General features: G+C 41.4%; 1 protein-coding gene across 4 annotated transcripts in view; it reads right to left on the bottom strand.

The window, feature by feature from the left end:
- Positions 1–3,862: 3,862 nt before the first annotated feature.
- The window catches only part of NOL4 (nucleolar protein 4), a 195,570-nt gene continuing 179,199 nt past the window's right edge, over positions 3,863–20,233 (bottom strand). For 3 of the 4 annotated variants that reach the window (XM_050891573.1, XM_050891574.1, XM_050891575.1), the window contains 2 exons: positions 15,824–16,004; positions 3,863–4,167 (listed from right to left, as the gene is read on the bottom strand). In XM_050891573.1, coding sequence (XP_050747530.1) covers positions 3,974–4,167; positions 15,824–16,004 — 375 coding nt within the window. In that variant the 3' untranslated portion in view covers positions 3,863–3,973. Of the gene's footprint in view, positions 4,168–11,658; positions 11,740–15,823; positions 16,005–20,233 lie in introns of all 4 variants that reach the window. The other variant, XM_050891571.1, reaches the window with a different exon arrangement.

Raw genomic sequence — 20,233 nt, 5'->3', positions numbered from 1 at the left:
CGATGACAGGCAGCAAGGTGCCAATCTGGATAAAACCTTTTGACTCTTTTCATGTGTTCTGACTCCAGTTTCCCAGCTGACATCGAAAGCAGTAAACAAATCTGGTTAGTTGCTAAGCTGGTCAGATTGTCCGTGCCCACAACCTAAGGTTGCATCTAAAGTTATTACCCACGGTTGCTTGCCCTGACAATGAAAATTACCCTGGTAATCAGGGAGAGAAGAGAGAAGAATGGATAAATGACTTGTCTTCCCAGTGTGGATGTAAGCCTAAAGAGACTCAATCCACTGAGACCGTGGTCAAGTTTGGTACTTAATTCTGGATGGAAATTTAGGGACATTATATGACATTCTCCCACTGTCCTTCCCTTTCCAGCAACCCCATGAAGACTGAAAGTCTTACAGGACCACTCCCAAGGAAACTCCAGGATAGTTGGGAAGACGTGAGGTTGTCTCAAGGAAGACCAGCACCTGCCAGTCTGAGCTGATGAGGTTCTGTAGTGAGACATCCATCAACTTGAGTGCTAGTTTAATAAAGGTATTGGATATACGGATAACGCTTTTCTGAAGGCAGCCTTAAGCAGTCATACTCAGGGGACATGCCCACGCTGGAAGGGACTGGCCTTATTCAGGCTGAGGTGATCAGGCATTGATTACACAAGATGTGGATAAGAGAAAGAAACAACTCTGAAGTTATTTCTGGATACCTGACTCAGTCTATAGCTGGAGTAAGATCTTCTCCACCTGCGCCTTTACTTCCTTAGGATGTTCCAAGCAGGCAGAGCGTAGGTGGCTCTGAGACCTATACTGGATCCAAGAGGGCAAAATTAATTGCGATGCTTGGATCTAGATTTGCACTCACAAAAGCGGACTGATATTTATGGTCTCTCTTTCTCAGGATGGGTCTGAATTTCAGTACCCTCTTAGAAAAAGAGAAAGTTAAAACTACAGTTGAATCTATGATTGTTCCAAAGAAGAGGTGAATAAACCCAGTACTTAGAGGTGGAAACAGCTGTAGAGTAAAAACCCCATCAGTCTGCTGGAATTTGGCACAGATAAACCGCTTGAGGACTGGAAGCTAACTGTCTGAGCCTTTAGAGAAGGACATCAATTGCTCCTATAATTGAAGAAGGCCCTAAATATTTCAGAGAAGGCAGCCAGAAGAAGAGGATGTGTGTGCTGTAGAAGACATACTTGGAGAACTATCAAAGTAGGCTGGGGTGGAGCAGGAAAAAGGGGAGATTAGCCGTGGGCCTTGAAGGTCATACAGTGACCCCCAACTTTTCTACTTCTCCCTCAAGAGAAGGAGTAATTGGGGGAGAGGAAAGAGGAGTCAGAGGGTAGAACACTGAAGTAAATCTCTTACCTCCTCATCCTCTAGGCTCTTGTCCTTATCTGGATTTAGCAAGACAGCTTGAAAAGCAGTGAGGCTGCCCAGCTGAGAAGCATTCCTGGCTGGCAAACAGCCTCTTAGACAAACCGCAGGTTGCTACTTAGTTGGCAGTTCGAGGCACACTGCCCTGCACAACAGGACTAAGGAAACTTTGAAACCTAGGCATAGTTGTCACTCCTCTTCTTTGTGGAAGATGTATGCCAGAGCTTTTCTTTGGACGAGGCCAAGATAGTGACCTGGCACAAGGTACCTGCTTCATCCCCTCCTGGCATGCAAGAGACAGAAGAAGCTGTAGATATTTGGAAGTGGAAGAGAGGAAAAAGGCACTTGGCTCCTAAGAGGCTTTTGAATGCCTGGTGAGACAAAAGCTGAGGCAACCACACATCTATGGTAGAGACAAGCTATAGGCTTTCACAAGCATGGTAAGATGTTAGGAGCAAATGCATCTCTCAAGCGATGGGTAGCAACTAGCAAGAATTTGCAACAATATTCTCATATCCAAGAATAAGTGCCTTTAAAAAGACAGCCAATAGATTTTTAAGAATAAACGTAGAGTGGCAAAATGCTGTTGCCTCCAGCCAACTTAAAATTATAGTGACTCGGATCTCATGATTTATGGACCACCCGCTTCTGCTCTTATTGAGGAAATTCTTCATTAATACAAAGCTCCAGCTAGATCAGCCTACTGGATTTACTCAACAATTTTGAGAAATGAGGTTTGGGTGTCTGCATGAATTGGACTGGAAGGCCCTTTTTCCTGTTGAAAGACAATAATATTTATAGCTTTAAATGCTATGTCAATTTAAATGTTATAATGTTTCACAATCATTTATTTAAACACAGAAATCTGTTTATTTACCCAAACAAAACAGAGGAAATGATTCCAGCCCTCAGGTTTTGAATTCTCGTTTAAATATGTGAACATCAGCCCACAACTTAGAGATGTTTGTGTATCTATGTACCTCCAAAATACTCATATTTCATAGGCTTTTTCACATTAATATTCACCAACAGTATCACAAAAGTTCTTTTTCTTTTACATAACTGTAAGCAACAGTAATTCTAGAAACACTAGAGAAAAAAAAGCATAGCAATGTCCACAGTTACAAGAAAAAGTGCACATTACTTGGTCACAATCACAGTCATTACTTGGAAAACTATATGTAACAAGTAGATATAAAATATCACTGATGCCTTAAACTCATTGTCAAAAACGGAATTACATAAAATTTTGTACATGAAATAAGGCAAATTTAGGAATGCACAAGAAACTTGTTATTCAACAAAAGCTAAACAACAGAACAGATAGTACAGTAAGCATAAACTAAAGTACTTTTTTCTATATACTTAAAAATAAGCCTGCCGTAGTGCACAAAGAAAACACCATTAATGTGTAATCAATATTATAAAATAAGAAATAGAGGGGTTGGGAAGAGTGGGGAAGGGGAGAGAAGAGTTTTATTATAGTTGCAGCTGCATCCATTTACAGTTTTGTACAGGTTTTAGCTAGGCCTGGGAATTATACAAATCATACCAGAAGTGTCAATGACCTTCCTCGGTAAGAATTTTGTTTAAATTAAGGAAAAAAAAATAAATACACACAAGAGTGCAAATTTTCAGATTGTCACTTGCAACCTCTTAACATTCATCATCTACATCCAATCACAACTAGAGGGACTTGTATAGGACAGCAGCAGTGATCATGGAGTTAGATGAGCTCACCGTAAGAAATCAATTTATCTTTTTTTTTTCTCAATGATATGTCTTTTTTAAAAAACCCTCAACTCTTTATTAATTGCTAATAAAGCTGCAATATATTACAGAATGGAGTTGAGAATGGCATGAATGCAGGAAATGCATGCTTCCTTTGGAAGGTATTCCATAGATGACAATTTACAGTACACGGGGGAAGAATTATCCAGCATCAAGAGTTACTCGTTGTAGAAAGAATATGAAGTTGGGGAGAAGGGCACAGTCAGGGGTTCAAGAGAGGAAGGGGGGACTTAAAATAGCTCCTCAAAACATTTTCAGGACCAGTGAAAAAGTTTACCAAAGTAAAAATGAAAAATCTTGAATGAAAACAAAAATCTTTTGTTTTGTTTTTTATAAAAATTACATTTTTTTAAAATACAAGATCCTTTTAATTGCAATTGTGCCCCGTAGCAACAGGACATTTGGCAACGTTTTGCCATATACTGCAGCTTTAAGTCCAATGAGTCAGTATCACATTCCACTAATATTGCACTTGGATCTTGAACCATTTTTTTTTAAACCATCACAGCATCTTCTGTTTCCTCCACTTGTTAGAACGAGTTAATTTCTAGCCACTTTTTCGATATTTATGCTGACACACTAAAACAAAAGCAATAGGCTGGACACAGCAAAGTACCTTGGAAATACCAGAGGTCGAAGTTCACTTGAAGCACCTTAACACATCACTTTATGGATCAAGAACAGTGTGGCATTATGGTAATTAACTCTCCTAAAAGACTGTGCAGTAACTGAAGTGTGTGCTCTGGGAAATCAAAATGTCATTAGTGGAAACTCTGAGATAAGACCAGGCCAGTGTGAAGGTCACATGACTCAGTTCTGCTGCAAAATAAGGTTTTCCAGTTCATCTGCGGAACGCAATAAAAACGCGGCTGATTCTCGATACCCTGCCACAAGCTGCCTCACTGCATTTATTTCAGTTGGACTCAGCTGGGTTCTAGAGCTTGAACTACTAGAGGATCCAGAGCTGGTTGCTAACTGCCTCTTCATACTGAGATCTGTTGGACCTGCAGATAACAAAGGAAAAGAAAATAAGCTTCAGATCCGCTGTCAGAGACGTTTCACAGGTTTGTAGCTACAAATGCAGAGCAGCAAAATCTGCTCTCAGCTGAGTGCCAGTGAGAAGCAGCAGAAACAAGCAATAACTGCTCAGTTACCAGTTGCCTTGACAGGAAACGCAGCAATTTGTATTTATATAGACAAACACCCTTTAAGTTCTACTTACATAACATGAGGGGCAAGTCCACTGCCAGCAGAAAATTACCCTCTGGGTGGTATCCCAACAGTGTAAACCACTTGCACCCCAACACTGCCCTGGGACCTGACGCTCTGAGCAGGCAGAAGGTTCATCTCCTGTGTCTCCCCCAGCTCCAGCTGCCATCATAGCCTTCATGGCAATCTGCACACTTGCAGTTTTTAATCACAGAATATCAAACTTATGTTCTCTAGATACCTATTTTCATGTTTTATGCTTGAATCGGCATGCGGCCAGATTGTGAATCCCTTACAGACGCAGCTAAATGGTCATTCACTTGACTAGCCCTGTTGCCATGTGACCACTTACATAAATAGCTGGTCATGAATGAGATTAGGCTGGTGACAATCTGGCTGCTACAGTGAGGAGTACACTGTCATCTGTGGGGGCTGCATACAGCTGGCAGTACATTGCAAGGATCTTGTAAGGCCTGAACACTGACAAGAGAATCTGCAGCAATCATCACGGTGCATTGGCAGCTTATACCAATATGCTTAGCACTTTTCGCCAAAGAATATCCTCAAGACCGTGTATGCTGCGTGCAGAAGAGAGCACTCCTGAGGGCAGTCTGCAGGTTACCGCAATCGGCAAAACCATCTGCCATCATGAAGTTCGGCTTTGTGTGGAATTTCCCTGGTTGTTTGACCATAGTTATTAATCAGCTAAGCTGTACGGTGCTTTGATGAGATGTTTGCGTTTTCCACTTAACACAATACATTTTTTCTTCCTGGAGTGTAAATTTGGACAGGTAGAATTGGACTGAGGACTTTTTTAAACATAGAAGGATACAGATGGCAAGTATACCTATCAAGCAGTTTATTATGTGTAAATCTGGAAAAATACTGCTCATTCATTTTGACAGCGTAGCAAATCTATACTTCTGGCAGGCAGAAGATCAGACTAGCCTGATCTTAATCTTAATACTCTCCTGGAAATTGCGATCAAGTTCTCCAAAGCAATGTATCTTGCTTTCCCATGAGAAAAATGTCACTGTTCAATTTCATCTGGACAATGTATGTCAATGCCAAGGCTTTCTCAGCATTGGCTCACTGGATGGACCTCGCTTCCTAAAAAGACTGGAATAATTTTAAAATTTAACATATTCAACTGTAGAATACAGAACACACCAATTCATACCCTAGAGGTTCTCCTAAATAATCCCACCAGAATCACAAGATTCAAAAACAGATTCGCTATCTTAAGCACTAATGGGAAGAGATGTACTGATTTCCAGAAGCTGAAGATCTGGTCATAAACCTTACGTATTTTTCTTTCTTTTATGTTTATGCAGAGATACGGCTGAGACCACAAAGAACGTGGAGATTGCCATGTCCCCACACTCACTGAAGTTAATGAAAATCTCCCTTTGAGTGAATGAAAGCAGAGCTGGGACTATGAAAAGAAACTACTCAAACAGAAAGGGTCCTATTAGATCTTATTTCCTACTACGCAACTAGCATGAACAGCACTTAGCCTTACAACTGTATTATCCAGTTTTACACCGGCATAAATGAACTGACTTCTAAATGACTTCCAGTGTACAAAGGATAAATAAAAGGACAATTAGCTCAGTGAATTTGTTTCAGTGTGACCGCACACTGCAGGGAAACGATCACAGTGTGAAGAAGCTCAGAGGGTATTTCTAAGTAAAATCTTAACCCAGCACAGAGAAGAAGGGTATACAAATCATAAAGCCAGCTGGACTGAATGGTTGTAAGAAGCCATTAAAGACTTCTATATTTATTGAGGCAGTAGTGAAAAAGCTACCACTGACATATTGAGGGCATTGTGCTCCATATGAACCTACTTTAACTTTTATGTTCTTTCCTTGACTCTCATTCACGTCACACACACACAATATATGGCAGAACAGAGCTTCGGCGGCAGAGCATGTCTTTTTCTGAAACTAAACTGAAGGGCTTTTCTCATTGGTAATCCAGATTTTTAAGTGATTGAATAGGATATTAAGTTTATTTCACTCATAAGTAGAAGATACACAGAAATGTGCTTGCTTACATCTCTGAGGTTTTCCTTACAAAAATTGATGACACAAAGTAAAAGCACCGCTCTGAAAGGAAAACTAGGAGAAGACCAGATGTCCAGCATGCATAGATCAGTGTAACTCCTCACAAGTCTATAGGGTCACACTGATTTACACAAACTGAAGATCTGGCCCCATATTCCTAGATGTCCGGATTAACTATCATGAGGAAAGTTTTTTAACTCTCCAGAATGTATATCTTTGAATCCCTGAAGGTACGGGAAATAAAGTTTTGTGCAAGTGCAAATCTGCAGTCTGCATACACAAGGAACCATCAGGACCCAGAATTCCTCTTGGTCTGGGAGACTTCTGTTCTATACAGAGTTCTTGTATACAAAGGAAATAAGAAATCTCAGATTTTAACTTATCCCAGCTACTTCAAACTACTTGATTTTTTTTAATTTCTACATACTAGGAAAATAGGATTTTACTTCACTCCCCAACTCCTGCCTTGTACTTAACAAGTCACAGTGCTGCCCTCCTTCCCCTCAAAGGAAAGCCCTCTGAGCAAAAAAGCAAAGAAATCCACACACACAGAAAAGCGTTCATGGCTATGGTTTCAGGACAGTGAGTACAGCCGTGCCTTTTCAGGAAGGGAAGCTGCATGTGCTGGCAGAGAGCTGAACAGAAAGAGAACAAGCCATGCTTGATGTGGGGATAAGGATTTTAGTTCTTCTTTTAATTATGTTATGTGACCCCTACACCTCACCTCCAAAGCTTGCCTACGACAGCCCAAGCTTTATATCTGGGAGAATACCTCACTCAGAGACCAGCCCCAGGATGTATTGTACTGGTCTCAGCTTTTAATAGCTATGACAGACACTCACTGGCAGTATTACTGATTCTTAAAGGTTGTCCAGGCTGTTATATGCTAAAAATGCTGTAACTTATCTGTAGCTTCATCAGTCATACCTGGTCGTTCAGAAAATAAGGAATAAATGCATCTTATTCTTATAGTGTAGATTTTTCCTGTGTAATTTTATGCAGATCAGCTATTGAAACACGGGAACCTAAATCTTACTCATAAATATCCACCACATTCCTTTAACCAGACAAATAAATCACAGATATTCTGAAGGCTTAAAATAGCTGGTTAAGGTAGACATTTCATGTACCTCTATCTCCAGAAGCCATCACTACAGATGACTACATCTGGAGAAAGCTGAACAGCTTCACCACGATTTCTTTTAATAACTATCCTCACTTTAAATAGAACTATTTCCGTAGTGTACTTCGCATTATTTCTTAAGCTGCCAGTCTTCACAGGAACAAAGAAGTGTATCCTTATACAGAGGGAAATCTGAATATTTTTGCAATGAATTTTGCAGTGTCAGGTTCCTCCAAGGTGATACTGCCCATTTTAGCATACTGCTTCCTATCCTGGAGTACTTCAGGACAATTAAAAATCTTGATGGCAAACATTATCAGGTTCCACAATGTCTGTATGTGCAAGCAAAGATTAAGCATATATCACAGAGATGAAGACAGGATACTTATTTTTATTTATTTATTTCTCTTAGTGCATAATAACTCACAATTGTCACCTCCCATGTTTTTATAACAGCACAACGTTCTCTTAAGCAGTGGGTTAAACAAATTGCTGAGACAGATCCTTTCTTTTATACTCTTTCAGAAGACTGAAGTATTGTTCCTCTGCCTCTTGCTGAGGCCACCTGATTGACACTTTAACACGGGAATATTTTTGATTTACCACCTCAGTCCAGTTACATGGACCTAATTTCCCCTTTGAGGTGAAATTGTTCTTGTTGGAACCACATCAAGCTGAATATGAGAACTCTGAAAACCCACTCTTCATGTGCTAGACAATCATTTATCAAATTAGCTGCTAGGAATATCTGCCATTAAATAAATACACTGCAGGACAAATGGCTTTTCTGTAAATTGCAAGACTTAAATGGAACTAGTTATTGCTTCATGCACTACTCATTAGCAACATGATTTATACCAAATTCCAAAATATGGGTCAGATGTAAACGTGCTGTTACTGATTGCTTAGACACTATCAGCTGTCTCAGCAAAAATCCCTTAAGAATTGTATGCTGTCACTGGGTAGCTACCAATCTTATAATTAACAACTACTGAAAGAATAATAAATGCGTCAGTGACTCTCAGAATGGTTATCACTATTGCAGATAATAATTTAGAATAACAAAAATAATTTTAAAAAGCTATATCTGCTTAAGCATCTGTGCTTCTACATTTTCATTAACAGTTAAGCAACCTTTTTCATCAGTGAAGATGTAAAAAGCAGTGGCACTTATTTATAGAAAAATACATTTGCCCATGCTTTGAAATCTCTCTTGTGTATCTTTTCTATTGCACTGTCCTGGTTTCAGCTGGGATAGAGTTAATTTTCTTCTTAGTAGCTGGTACAGTGCTGTGTTGTGAGAATAATGTTGATAACGCTCATGTTTTAGTTGTTGCTAAGTAGCGCTTAAGTTAAGGATTTTTCAGTTTCCCATGCTCTGCCAGCAAGCAGGTGTGCAAGAAGCTGGGAGGGAGCAGAACCAGGACAGCTGACCTGAACTAGCCAAAGGGATATTCCATACCATAGAACGTCATGCCCAGTATATAAACTGGGGGGAGTTGGCTGGGAGGGGTGGATCACTGCTCAGGCATTGGTCAGCAGGTGATGAGCAACTGCATTGTGCATCACTGGTGCTTTTTTTTTCCTTTTTTTCCCCCTCTTCTTTTTTTTTGTTATATTCCTTTTCATTACTATTATTATTATTATATTTCATTATTGTTATTGTTAGTATTATATTTTACTTTAGCTATTAAACTGTTCTTATCTCAACTGTCGTGGTTTAACCCCAGCCGGCAGCTAAGCACCACGCAGCCGCTCGCTCACTGACCCCCCACCCCTGGGATGGGGGAGAGAATCAGGAAAAAAACCTCGTGAGTTGAGATAAAGACAGTTTAATAGGACAGAAAGGAAGGAAAAACAATGATAATGATAATAATAATATGACAATAGTAATACTAAAAGAATTAAACTATACAAAGCAAGTGGTGCACAATGCAATTGCTCACCACTCGTTGACCGATGCCCAGTTAGTTCCCGAGCTGCGATCCGCCCCTCCCAGCCAGCTCCCCCAGTTTATATACTGGGCATGATGTCATATGGTATGGAATAGCTCTTTGGCCAGTTTGGGTCAGCTGTCCTGGCGGTGTCCCCTCCCAGCTTCTTGTGCCCCTCCAGCCTTCTTGCTAGCTGGGCACGAGAAGCTGAAAAATCCTTGACTTAGTATAAACACTACTTGGCAACAACTAAAAACATCAGTGTGTTATCAACATTATTTTCCTACTAAATCCAAAACACAGCACTATACCAGCTACTAGGAAGAAAATTAACTCTGTCCTAGCCGAAACAAGGACATCAGCCCACGAGTTTTACCTTCTTTCCCGATTCTCCTCCCCATCGCACTGGGAGCTGGGTGGGGGAGTGAGGGAGCGGCTGCGTGGTGCTTAGTTGCTGGCTGGGGTTCAACCATGACATGCACCTATTCTCCTCTCCCCATTTTTTCCCCATGAGTGGCTTTAGAAGTGAGTATATACTAGATTCTCATATACTCCAATAAAACTAAATAGAAACAACTATCAAAGTATGCTACTTTTTCCAAATCAGATGTATTTATTATTACAAGAATGTTTTATTGTGATATTATGCATCTGTCAATGTTTCTTTTCCTCCTGCCTTCAAACAGAGAGCAGATGTGCCTAAAACTATTGTTTCAAGTGCCAGGAGATCTCAGATCAAGAAAACAGGGACTAATGAATCGGACCTTTTAAGCTTCTTTCTCCCTTCTACACCTTTCCCTCTGGAAAACATACCTTCAGCTAGTTTAGATAGCAGAAAAAACTGCTGTGTTGCCTGAGGAAAGAGATATGAAAATACAGAAATGCCTATAGCCACTGAACATCGTGTATTTTCAACAATCAGCAAACACACTGGTTTGTGATGAAATGATTATGTGAGGTTCTCCAGTAATGTTTCCTGTCCACTATAGGAGATTAATTATGTGGCATACACCTGTCTTGCCTTAATGGCAGTCTCCTGAGCTTTGTGCAAAGGTAGAAAAGTAGGATACTGCCCAATATATCCACAGACATTCCATCTCCATTCCTATGGTGGGAGCAGACTAATACTTGCATATGCCACGTATCCGATAATTTGAAGAGGAGGAGGAAGGGGGAAGAGGAACGTGGGGATGATCTTAATATAGAACTCAGCCAGCAAAATTCCCACCTTTCCCACAACATAAGTCAAACCATTTAACTTCTCCCAACCCCACATTTTGCCTTTTTTTAAATGAGACTAAACACACTCTCCCAGGTTCCTAACTCTTATCGCTTAACGCTTAACGCTTGTTCTGTGTCTTTTCGTGCCCCAGGCTCCAGCTGTGTTAGAGACAAGCTATTTTGTCTTTCCTCTCTCTCTCACTTTGATGTCATCAGGGTAGCACTGAGAACACAGAAGACTGTGCAAGAGTAGAGGTATAAAGAAAAGCTGGAGAGAGCAACCACAGCAAAAAACCCATTCAACCCCTACATCATGGCCAGCCATGCTGCAGGTAACCCAGTCAGCACTTCAAGAATTAGCTACATACTGGATATTCTCAGCTGGACTTTTTTTTTTCCTGGTTTATTGCCAAGAAGCCTCTACCAATCATGCAAATGTCAAGATTTTACAGAAGGTTACAGCTTTACCAAATTTGAGGGTGCAGAAATGAGGCACCCTCCCTCCTGTCACATGCAAAAGTAAGCAAGAGTGCTTGGCCCTCCTCTCCCTGCCCCAGAGCAGCACGGCCATGCTGATCGCTGGGGCTCAGCAGCATCAGCTCCGGGAGCTTCCCCCAGCTACCCCATCGTCTTCAGCAGGGCTGCACCACCAGAAGGATTGGGAGGCAGAAGGATGAGGAAGGCTGATTTGCACGTGGGTAAGAGGCCTGGCTAAAGCGAGGAACGGCTGGGAGAGCGCAGCCCTTCTGGGCTTCTGGAAGGGAGCAGTAGGGAGAGGTGAGTGGTGTGGTGGGAGTCTGGCAGCTACCGGTTGGAGCATGGGGCTGTTGGTCATGGTCTGCAGGCCTGCCTGTGGGAGAGGAGGCTGAAAGAGAAGCCTGCCAGGGCTCAGGATTTGCTTGTGGTGTGAACGTATTTGGATTCGGCAAGAGGACTCACCTGAGCTGGAAGGGGACTGGACGTTTGTGGTGCCTGGGATGCAGTGCTGAGTTGCGGCTGTGGTGGAGGTAGGCTGCAGATCTGTGTAGAGAAATGGAGACACAACAGCTGCTTTGTCTTACCATGACACGAGGGCATGTCCTGCATGGCCAGTCTGCCATCGAGTGTGAAACACCCTCTCTTTTTACACAGACAAAGGGAAATGACTGACATTTCTGCCTAGAAAACCAGGCAATGATGCAGGAGAAACAGCCCCAAATCACCTCCAGAAAACCCAGCAATGGCAGCAGAAACACTCTCCACACCTTTTAGGGAAAATGGACTTCAGGAAATGAAGTGGCTGTGGAGAGCAAGGCTCTGACAAGCCCGCCCTGGCTGCGGAGAGTGCTGACAGCTGACAGTCATCAGGAGAGGGCGGATGGCAACCCACTGGACAGAAACATGGGGAGACGGGGTGATCCCACTCTGTCAGAAGAGGCTCAGGCAGCATGCAAGGACTTCAACAGCTTCTGGCGACAGCAAGAGATTTTTCTCCCAACAGAGCAGCCTGTCTCCTGTCCTCACCCTCCTGCCTTCAAGCTGGGTGTCCCTCCAAGCTTGGTCCAGGTGTGATGGAGCAGGGCCAGCTGAAGCCTTTGTGGCTGGCTAGGAGCTGGCAAGCAAATTTTGTTTACATCCACTGGGCTACCCCAGCTTGGAGATTCTCCGTTCAGTTCTGTAGCAGGAACTGCATTAGCCTTAAAACAGAGAGCTGTGGAAATTCACCCTTCTCAAAGAGCAGCTCTCCTTTAACATCTACAAGAATCAAGGACAATGTGCCCAAAGGCTTCTCCCCGGCCCATGTACAGGCTGACAGAGGCGCTCTCAACCCACAGATTGCTTGGTGATGGGGTGAAGCTTTCCAGCCAAGCTGGCTTGGCCTAAAGGGTTTAAAAGCAGGGGAAAAAGAGACCTTGGTGCTGTAAGCCCAAGCCTTTTCCTGCTGTGCTTTTTTCCTGCCCACAATAAAGGAAGGCTCACTGAACAAGCTGTTGCATTCTGCTTGCTCATATGGAGCAGTTGCATGAAGGCTTGCACCATACAGTTGTGTAAGGAGTTAATTATGGTTCTGTAATTAGCCATGTGGAAGGACAGGTTGAGGAGGGAAGCACTGCAACAGCAGGCACAGAGAGGTCCCTGAGCCAGAGCCACCAACAGTTGGGCGAACAGATAGCTAAGTCTGTAAGATGGGATCAGAGTAGGGATGAACTTTATAGGGAAGGAAATAACCAAATTAAATGAGTCACAGCATGCAAAATACACACATCAGTTGGACTACTAGACAGGAGAGCTAATTGGACATAGTCATTATGTTACTGTGCGGGAAGGTCCAGAAATAGGTATTCAAGCAATGAGTTTTAGCTAGCTTTTGCAACTTCTCCTTGTTTCAGTTTTAGCACATACACAAAAACAGACTGTATTTGTTTATACACACATCCTGACTGAGGTGTATATTTATTTTTACACTAGGAGAACATTTGTAAACGTGACAAGAACATTTGATGGGTTACTAAATTGAAAAGGAAATGCATTCTTAAATTACTTCTTAGGTCCTGAAAACAATTTGCAAGCAAATACCCTGTTCTCCAGAGAGGGAACTCATTAACCATCTTAACAGCCTTGCATATGTTTGGAACAAGAGTCCTTGAAACAGAATAATGACTGCAAACAACTTTCCTGTGAGGTCTGTCAGGAGGGCAATGGTTACCCCTCTCAACTGCAACTCCATCCACTCCTCTTAGTCTACAAATGAAAAAGCAAATATCCATGGATATATCAGAGAGGAGTGACAGATCCCAAAGAACTGGCCTCCAAGTCCTCCCATTTCTCCTGTAGGGAAACCAGCTAATGGAGCCAGAGCACTTTACCCTTAATAGCCAAGAGATAATTAGGTTGGCTACTGATTGCTTTTGTGTCAATGAAATGAAGAAATTGATGGAGTTGCCTTTCCACAACTTTCCTAATGATCTCCCTGAAATGGCAGGTGGGTCACAAATCAGCAGCCAGCTAGACTGTTAGCATCAACAACTGGTTTCCAAGTGCTGGCACACAGACTTTTGGTTTGTGGCGCTTATGTGCTTTGGATCCTGTAGGATCCCTGTGGAGAAGACGGACATCTTTGCACAACGCTCCAACTATGCACAACCATCTGGGAGAGATGCAATCGTTTACTAGTCTTCCAAAGTAAGAGGACATACAGACAAAATTTTCCACTGTAAGTAGGGAAAGGCAAGGAAGAAGAAATGTTTGAGCATATGTCAGTATGCAAACCATAAGCATCCACTGGTCCCTTCACCCCAGCGACGCTACACGGGCAAATGCAGTGCACTGCACAGTTCCTTGGCTGCGTTAGCTGTGCAGAATCTGGCAGTTCCTGAATAACCATAGTTTGTCCTCCAAAACCCATCTTGAGCTTTGATTGTGAAAAAACACTGGAGTCCTCTACGTTAAAGGTACAAAGAAAATGTTGCTTCTAATCAGAAAGCAACACTAATTTATGATGTTGAATTTGTATCTCATTTTTTAAAATTGCATGCTGAAGTGACATAGAATACTTTTGCCTAAATCCCACAATTCACTGAAAAATGGGAATTATGAAAATGTATCCTATTACAAGAGGTTTGAAGGGAAGAACAAGTACACAAAACAGTTGTGATTCCTCACAGTTTAAGATTATGTATAACAGGACAATTCTGATGGCTTCTGCTGACAAATAACACATGGGGAGTTTAATCCTATTCTTAGTTGGGTGAAAGAGCAAATGCCAACTGTTTTCAGTGGGAACTGGCTCGGATCTTCTCTGGCCACAATGTAAAAGACAATTGTAAAGTTCTTGTGCATTTTCCCAAGAAACCAGATTTCCACAGCCTGTCTTACTCTTAAGAAAATACTTGATCAGAGATCATATTCAGTACTTCAGATGTGTTTTTCATGCATATGAAAACAATTGTAATCATCATTCACTCTCTTTAAGTCAAAGACTTTTGACAACTAAAATATTATCTTTTTAAAGCCTTTTGAAAACTTAATGCAAATCATTCACAGGCCTTTGAGGATTTTGGGGGTGGGGGGTGAGGAAGCAGACATGACTGAAGGTCACCAGGACACCACACGCCAATAACTCCTTGCAGGCTGCAGCCCTGATAGCATTTTGAAAATTGCTTAGCATGTTGAACATAGAGGCTGTAGCTGAACAATTACCATCTTGCCTAAGTCAGCCCATGTACCTGAAGCAGCACTCTCCTCAGCCAGAGAGGGATCAGCCAGGACAAAAACCCAGGGATTTCTCTGTCCTCTGAGACATTTTTTAAATACCATTCTTGGAGGCAAGAGACCCTCAGGCTTCCAGAGTAATCACTTTTCTCTGACAGACAGACAATACCCTTGTTATCAGAATGGGCAAACCTTTTCCTTTGCTCCGAATTTGTATGAAATCCATATGGGGGACTATTTCAAACAAATAATACAATTCGCTTACATTTGTTTGTTACAAAAGCTTGCTAATGTAGGAAGAAAGGAATGTTGTCTAAATAAATGACAGCACTGTTTTTTTCAGAGGGGCATACAGCCTCATGGTGACACACAATTACCTGCATCATTTTTAGTTTAGAGTATAGATGGATATGCTGATTTCTAATTTAACACTTGGTATGCCAGATCCTTATCTGCAGTAAATTAAAGTAGCTAGAGAGACCATGTGAGAAATCTAGGTCAATTCATTTGTGTTACAAAATATGGACTTCAGCATTTTCAAAGTCCAGCCACAAAGATACTAATGGCCTCATTTTGTGATCAATATAGGATAGGACAATAATGACAGGGTGGGTCCTCATAAAGTCATGCAAATCGACTGAAGATCTAACCTGGCATTTTTTTACTCAGCTTTGTTAGAGACTTCAGGTTCAGTCTCGCCCTATTGTGAATTAGTCCCCTGAAACTGAAAGGAGACTAGCATGCAGTGAGCAAGTATTTTACTCAGCAGTAGCTGTTTGTGGGATTGCGTTCTTGCTCATTATCTGATAATAGCCTATGGATATTGAACCCCTTGGACTACCTTTCTGTACAGCAGGGGGAAACATACACATGAGCACAGACACACACAGGCACATTTTGTAAGGAAACTCACCACTGCTAGAAGCATCATTGAGATTTAGCAGCCCACCTCCAAGCCCTCTGTAACTATGGTAACTGTAGGTCCCATTGCCATTGATGTACAACACCTCCTGTGTGCTGGAAACAGCTGATGTTGAGTAAGTGACCTGGGCTGGCTCCTGTTTGTACTGCTTGTCAGCTGGGGCAGCCTCGTCCTGCAAAAACAAGGAAAGGTTTTGAATTATTGTTACATTTTACCTTGCACAAGAGGGTCTTTTCCATTGTTAAGACTCCACATCTACTGCTTTCAGAAAAGTATAATACATGTTAAACAAGCACAGATGTGTTTCTGATTGACCAAATATCAGCTGAAAAGAAACAATGGAAACAAGCAAGAATACGGGTTTCCTACAAATCTGAGAATATTCATTTATTTGTGCTCCACAAGCTAACCATACTGTTTCTCAAAGGAGAAGATGCATCCTCTCACCCTGAAGAGCTCTCAGTCTCCTGCAAAACCCAACTCTGCCCAGAAATAGCGTGGGAAAGGATAGAAAAAAGCCATTACTTTCTGAGTACAAGAGTGACTCTTCCAAGCCAGAGAATCATATCTTTCTCAATAAGACAAACCAATACAGAATGCACCAACTACTTCTTTTGATGTATCAGCCTCAGAAATGACAGAAGGAGTAGAGGAATGGAATAAAACAGCATTTCCTGTGTTTGCAGAGTAAGTGTCCATCCACACAAGGGCCAAGTGGTAAGGATGCCTCTACAAACATGACTTGAAAGCATTTGTTATCTGTGTATGAGCAGCGACTGTTTGTATACCATGAGTTCCCCTCAATGCTCCCTGTTTGCCTCTTAGATGCTTGCATAATATTTAACAGGATTTAGCACAACGGCTCCAATTTTCCCCTAAAGGAGATCATGTTTCAGGTGACAGTGTATTTTTCCCCACCTGCACTTACCGTAGCTACTGCTTAGAGCACCTCACCTCCACTCATGATCACAGAATGCCCCTGTGGCAACTTTCATAATGACACAGGTGAAAAAAAGAAAAGCATTACGAGAAGATTTAATGTGTTTTAGTAGTTGGAAACAAGGAAAACTATCAGTGTGTGACTGCTCAGCCCACCACAGGGACCTGAGTGCCAGAATTTCTGATTTAGTCAGCAAATGTACTTGAACTTTTTCTTTGTTTCTTTTAACTTGTAGACTTTTTTACGGGCCTGATTCTACACTCTTATCTGACGAAAATATATTTCAGTGATTTCAAATAAAATGGATCTATGGAAGATCAGTATTTAAAAAAACAGAGGTGAGAATGTTTGCAGACCTTTTCAGAGTAGCTAACTGAAAAATGATGTTGGAATTATCTCCCCTTTGTGTAAGATTTTGTCCATTTTATGCCTCTCTTCTGCACAACCCTTTTATGGTTGCTAAATATACCAAACATTAAGAATGCTATAAAATACCTCAAACCTTTTTTACAGTGTTTACTTAAAAATAAGAATGTATGTATCAGCGCAGAGGGATCAAATACTTCAAACAGTGTCTAGTCTCTGTGTTGAAGCAACAAAGGTTCTGAAGTAGCTTTCCTGTTTGCATTAGGAGCAGTCATTGGTTCCACCTCTCAAATAAGACACTGCCAACTTTTCTGAGATGAAGATATCCCTGTCTTGTAGATATTTATTGGTGAAAGAGACTTGGGCGCAACTGAGATGATGCAGGAGAAGGTATATATATTATTAACAGAAATTTTAATATTTAATACAGAACACTGAACCATCAGATAATTAATTCCATAAACAATCAGAATGGGGCCTCTTGAGCACTAATATGAGCTGAGGCAAAGCTTTGCATTTTTAAGAGAGTTGGCCAAACTGGTCTCCTATGCAATTTCTTAAGTAATAATAGGCTTAAAAAAAGGGCCAAAATTGCAATGTATTTTTGCCAGGAATTCAACTTTAATATCACTTACCTTTTATCTCCAAAGGTCATTGCTGTCTCTTAAAAGAGGAAATGTATTATTTTCTCTGAGAAAATATTCATAAGCTATACAGTAAAGTTCTATCTTGGCAACAAAGCTTAACTCATTGTCCAAATCTTTAACACTCTCAAGGCTGAGATGTTCTGCATCCTTATGTCTAAAAACTAGATGATACTTCCTGCCATAGACTCACTCAGAGCCTCATTTTATTCTCACGAAGATCAGTAAGGGATCTTCTGCAAATTTATCAAGGACTGGACTGAGTTCAAGGGGTGCAGTGCAAAGGGAACTAACTCCTGTAGCTGAGCAGAGCATCCCAGGGCCTGTCTGCTTATCCTGACTGTCTGGAACCCACAGATTTGCTGTCCCTGAATTTACATGTCCTCCAGAGCCCCTCTAGTCAGTGCACTGAAAACCTAACAGTGAGTTTCTTGCAAAGCTGATGCACTGAGCTTCTAGCAGAGCACAGCAAGCAGAGCCTGGCTGGAGGGCACAGCAAGGGTGCTTGGTGCACCTTGGTGTATACCAGCCCACATGTTAGAGCACACGGCCAAAAAGTGGGAGACCTGAGTTCTGGCTCCTTGTTGCAATACACGGTGAAGAGGCGGAAAATTTGGGATGCAAGGTCTTTGCTAGCTGTGGTAAGGAGTGGACCTGAACTCAGAGCTGCCATCTCCTAGCAACCAGGCTCAAAGCAAAACTGCAGTGGGAGTTGTAGCTGAAGCTGTGCCACTGTGTGGAAAGAAATGCACAATTCATAGGGCTACAGAGATAGCAAACAAAAAGGGAGCATGACTCAGTTCCCTTTCAGAGAAGTGCTGCCCTGGGAGGCTTCTGGCCCTGCTCCCGTCCAGCTACTCCCTAACACAAAACTCACAAGCTGCTCTGAGGTCGGGAATCCAAGGCTGGGGCTGCCAAAGGGGGATCTTTGTATCGAACTAATCGCAGCCCTGTGCAACACCGTGGCGTGCCACAGGCTGGGGCTTGAGTTGGAGCCCAGGCATCCTGGTGGGGAAGGCACTCCTCGGAGGGGTGAAAGGGGTTGAGGAGGATGCTGAGCCCAGGACTCCTGGGTCTGCGTATGAGATCTAATATCTCGGCCACTATACAAGAGGTGGCTTCCTCTAAATATTACATATATTTTTAAAGAGCAGACCAATCACCTGTACCTAAATGATGAATAAGTTGCCATACATTTCAGACCTGAAATCTGGGTCTCATAAGTGCTTAGCCCAGTGCTTCAGGATGACTAAATGCAGAAGCAGGGCAGGATTTTTGGCGAGCATTTTCTGAGCAGGGTCAACTGTCAGCCCTACTGGTAGGATTATGAACCATTAGCCTGGTCCTAGGGGGTTAGGTGTTACCTCTCATACATTGCCCTGGGATTTAAGCATTTTTCAGAAATTTTTTGTACTTCAAAAGGCAAAACTATGTCCTTTTTCCTTGCAGTAACACCAAGGATAAAGAAATCAGGCTCTCTTTTTCTTGGGGAGAGAGAACATGAATATCATATTCACTTTTGTGTACCTGAGATTTATTCTGCACAGATTCATTCTGTTCTTTCTTTTCATCTTAATTGCCTTTGCTTTTAAACGAATGTAGAAATTAAACAAACATAGTGTTGTTCCAGAACTGAGATTTTTTTAATATTCTGTGTTAGTCATTCAGCACTTCTTGTTTCCCCCATGTTATGTTTACACTGGAAAGGATTAATAATTTATTTTAAATGTTATCTAAAAGAAAAAAAATAATTTCATAATAACCAGTAACAAGTAGCTAACTGTTTCTTAATATGTTTGACCTAACTACCTGGAACACACACTGTTGTAATTCATAACAAATTTATAAAACCTGCGAAGTATTAACTAACCATTTTTAAACTATTTATAATTTACCGTCAATAAGAACTATGAACAAGATACAGATAAAACATTTGTCCATCTAGAATTTGACTTATACCATCTTCATTTTGTATATGGCAATGGAAATAAGTCATCCTTCTAACAATATTTCTCTTCTGAATTTATTTTGGAGGAGAAGTAATTTAAGTCTTGAGCATATCATGTGGAAAATGATGGAAATCACAGAAATGCAAAAATACCTTTTAGGTACAAAAGCATGCTAAAATACAAAGTTATCTGTTCACTTGAAAAAGTGGAAGCATGAAGTACATACTGCGATCCTCAACTTAGTATATATCAGACATATCTACGTCTCAATTTTATGTCCAGGTCTGTACTAGGAGAACACAATTTTTTCTTTAAAAGAGCAGATGATAGATGCAATTTATTTTATTTTATTTTTAATCACGGAAGCAATTAAGCAACCCTCTAAGGACAGTACATACTAAGAAAAGATTTCATGAACTATTGCATAACCTGTATATTGAAGAAACCCTGCTCTCCTCTGACTGATATTCTGAGCAGCTAGTGAATAGTTTAAAAGGAAATA

Source organism: Gymnogyps californianus, chromosome 2 (assembly GCF_018139145.2).
Source record: "Gymnogyps californianus isolate 813 chromosome 2, ASM1813914v2, whole genome shotgun sequence".
Classification (NCBI taxonomy): Eukaryota; Metazoa; Chordata; class Aves; order Accipitriformes; family Cathartidae; genus Gymnogyps; species Gymnogyps californianus.
The sequence above is the reverse complement of the archived record's forward strand: the minus strand, read 5'-3'. Positions and strand labels throughout refer to the sequence as shown.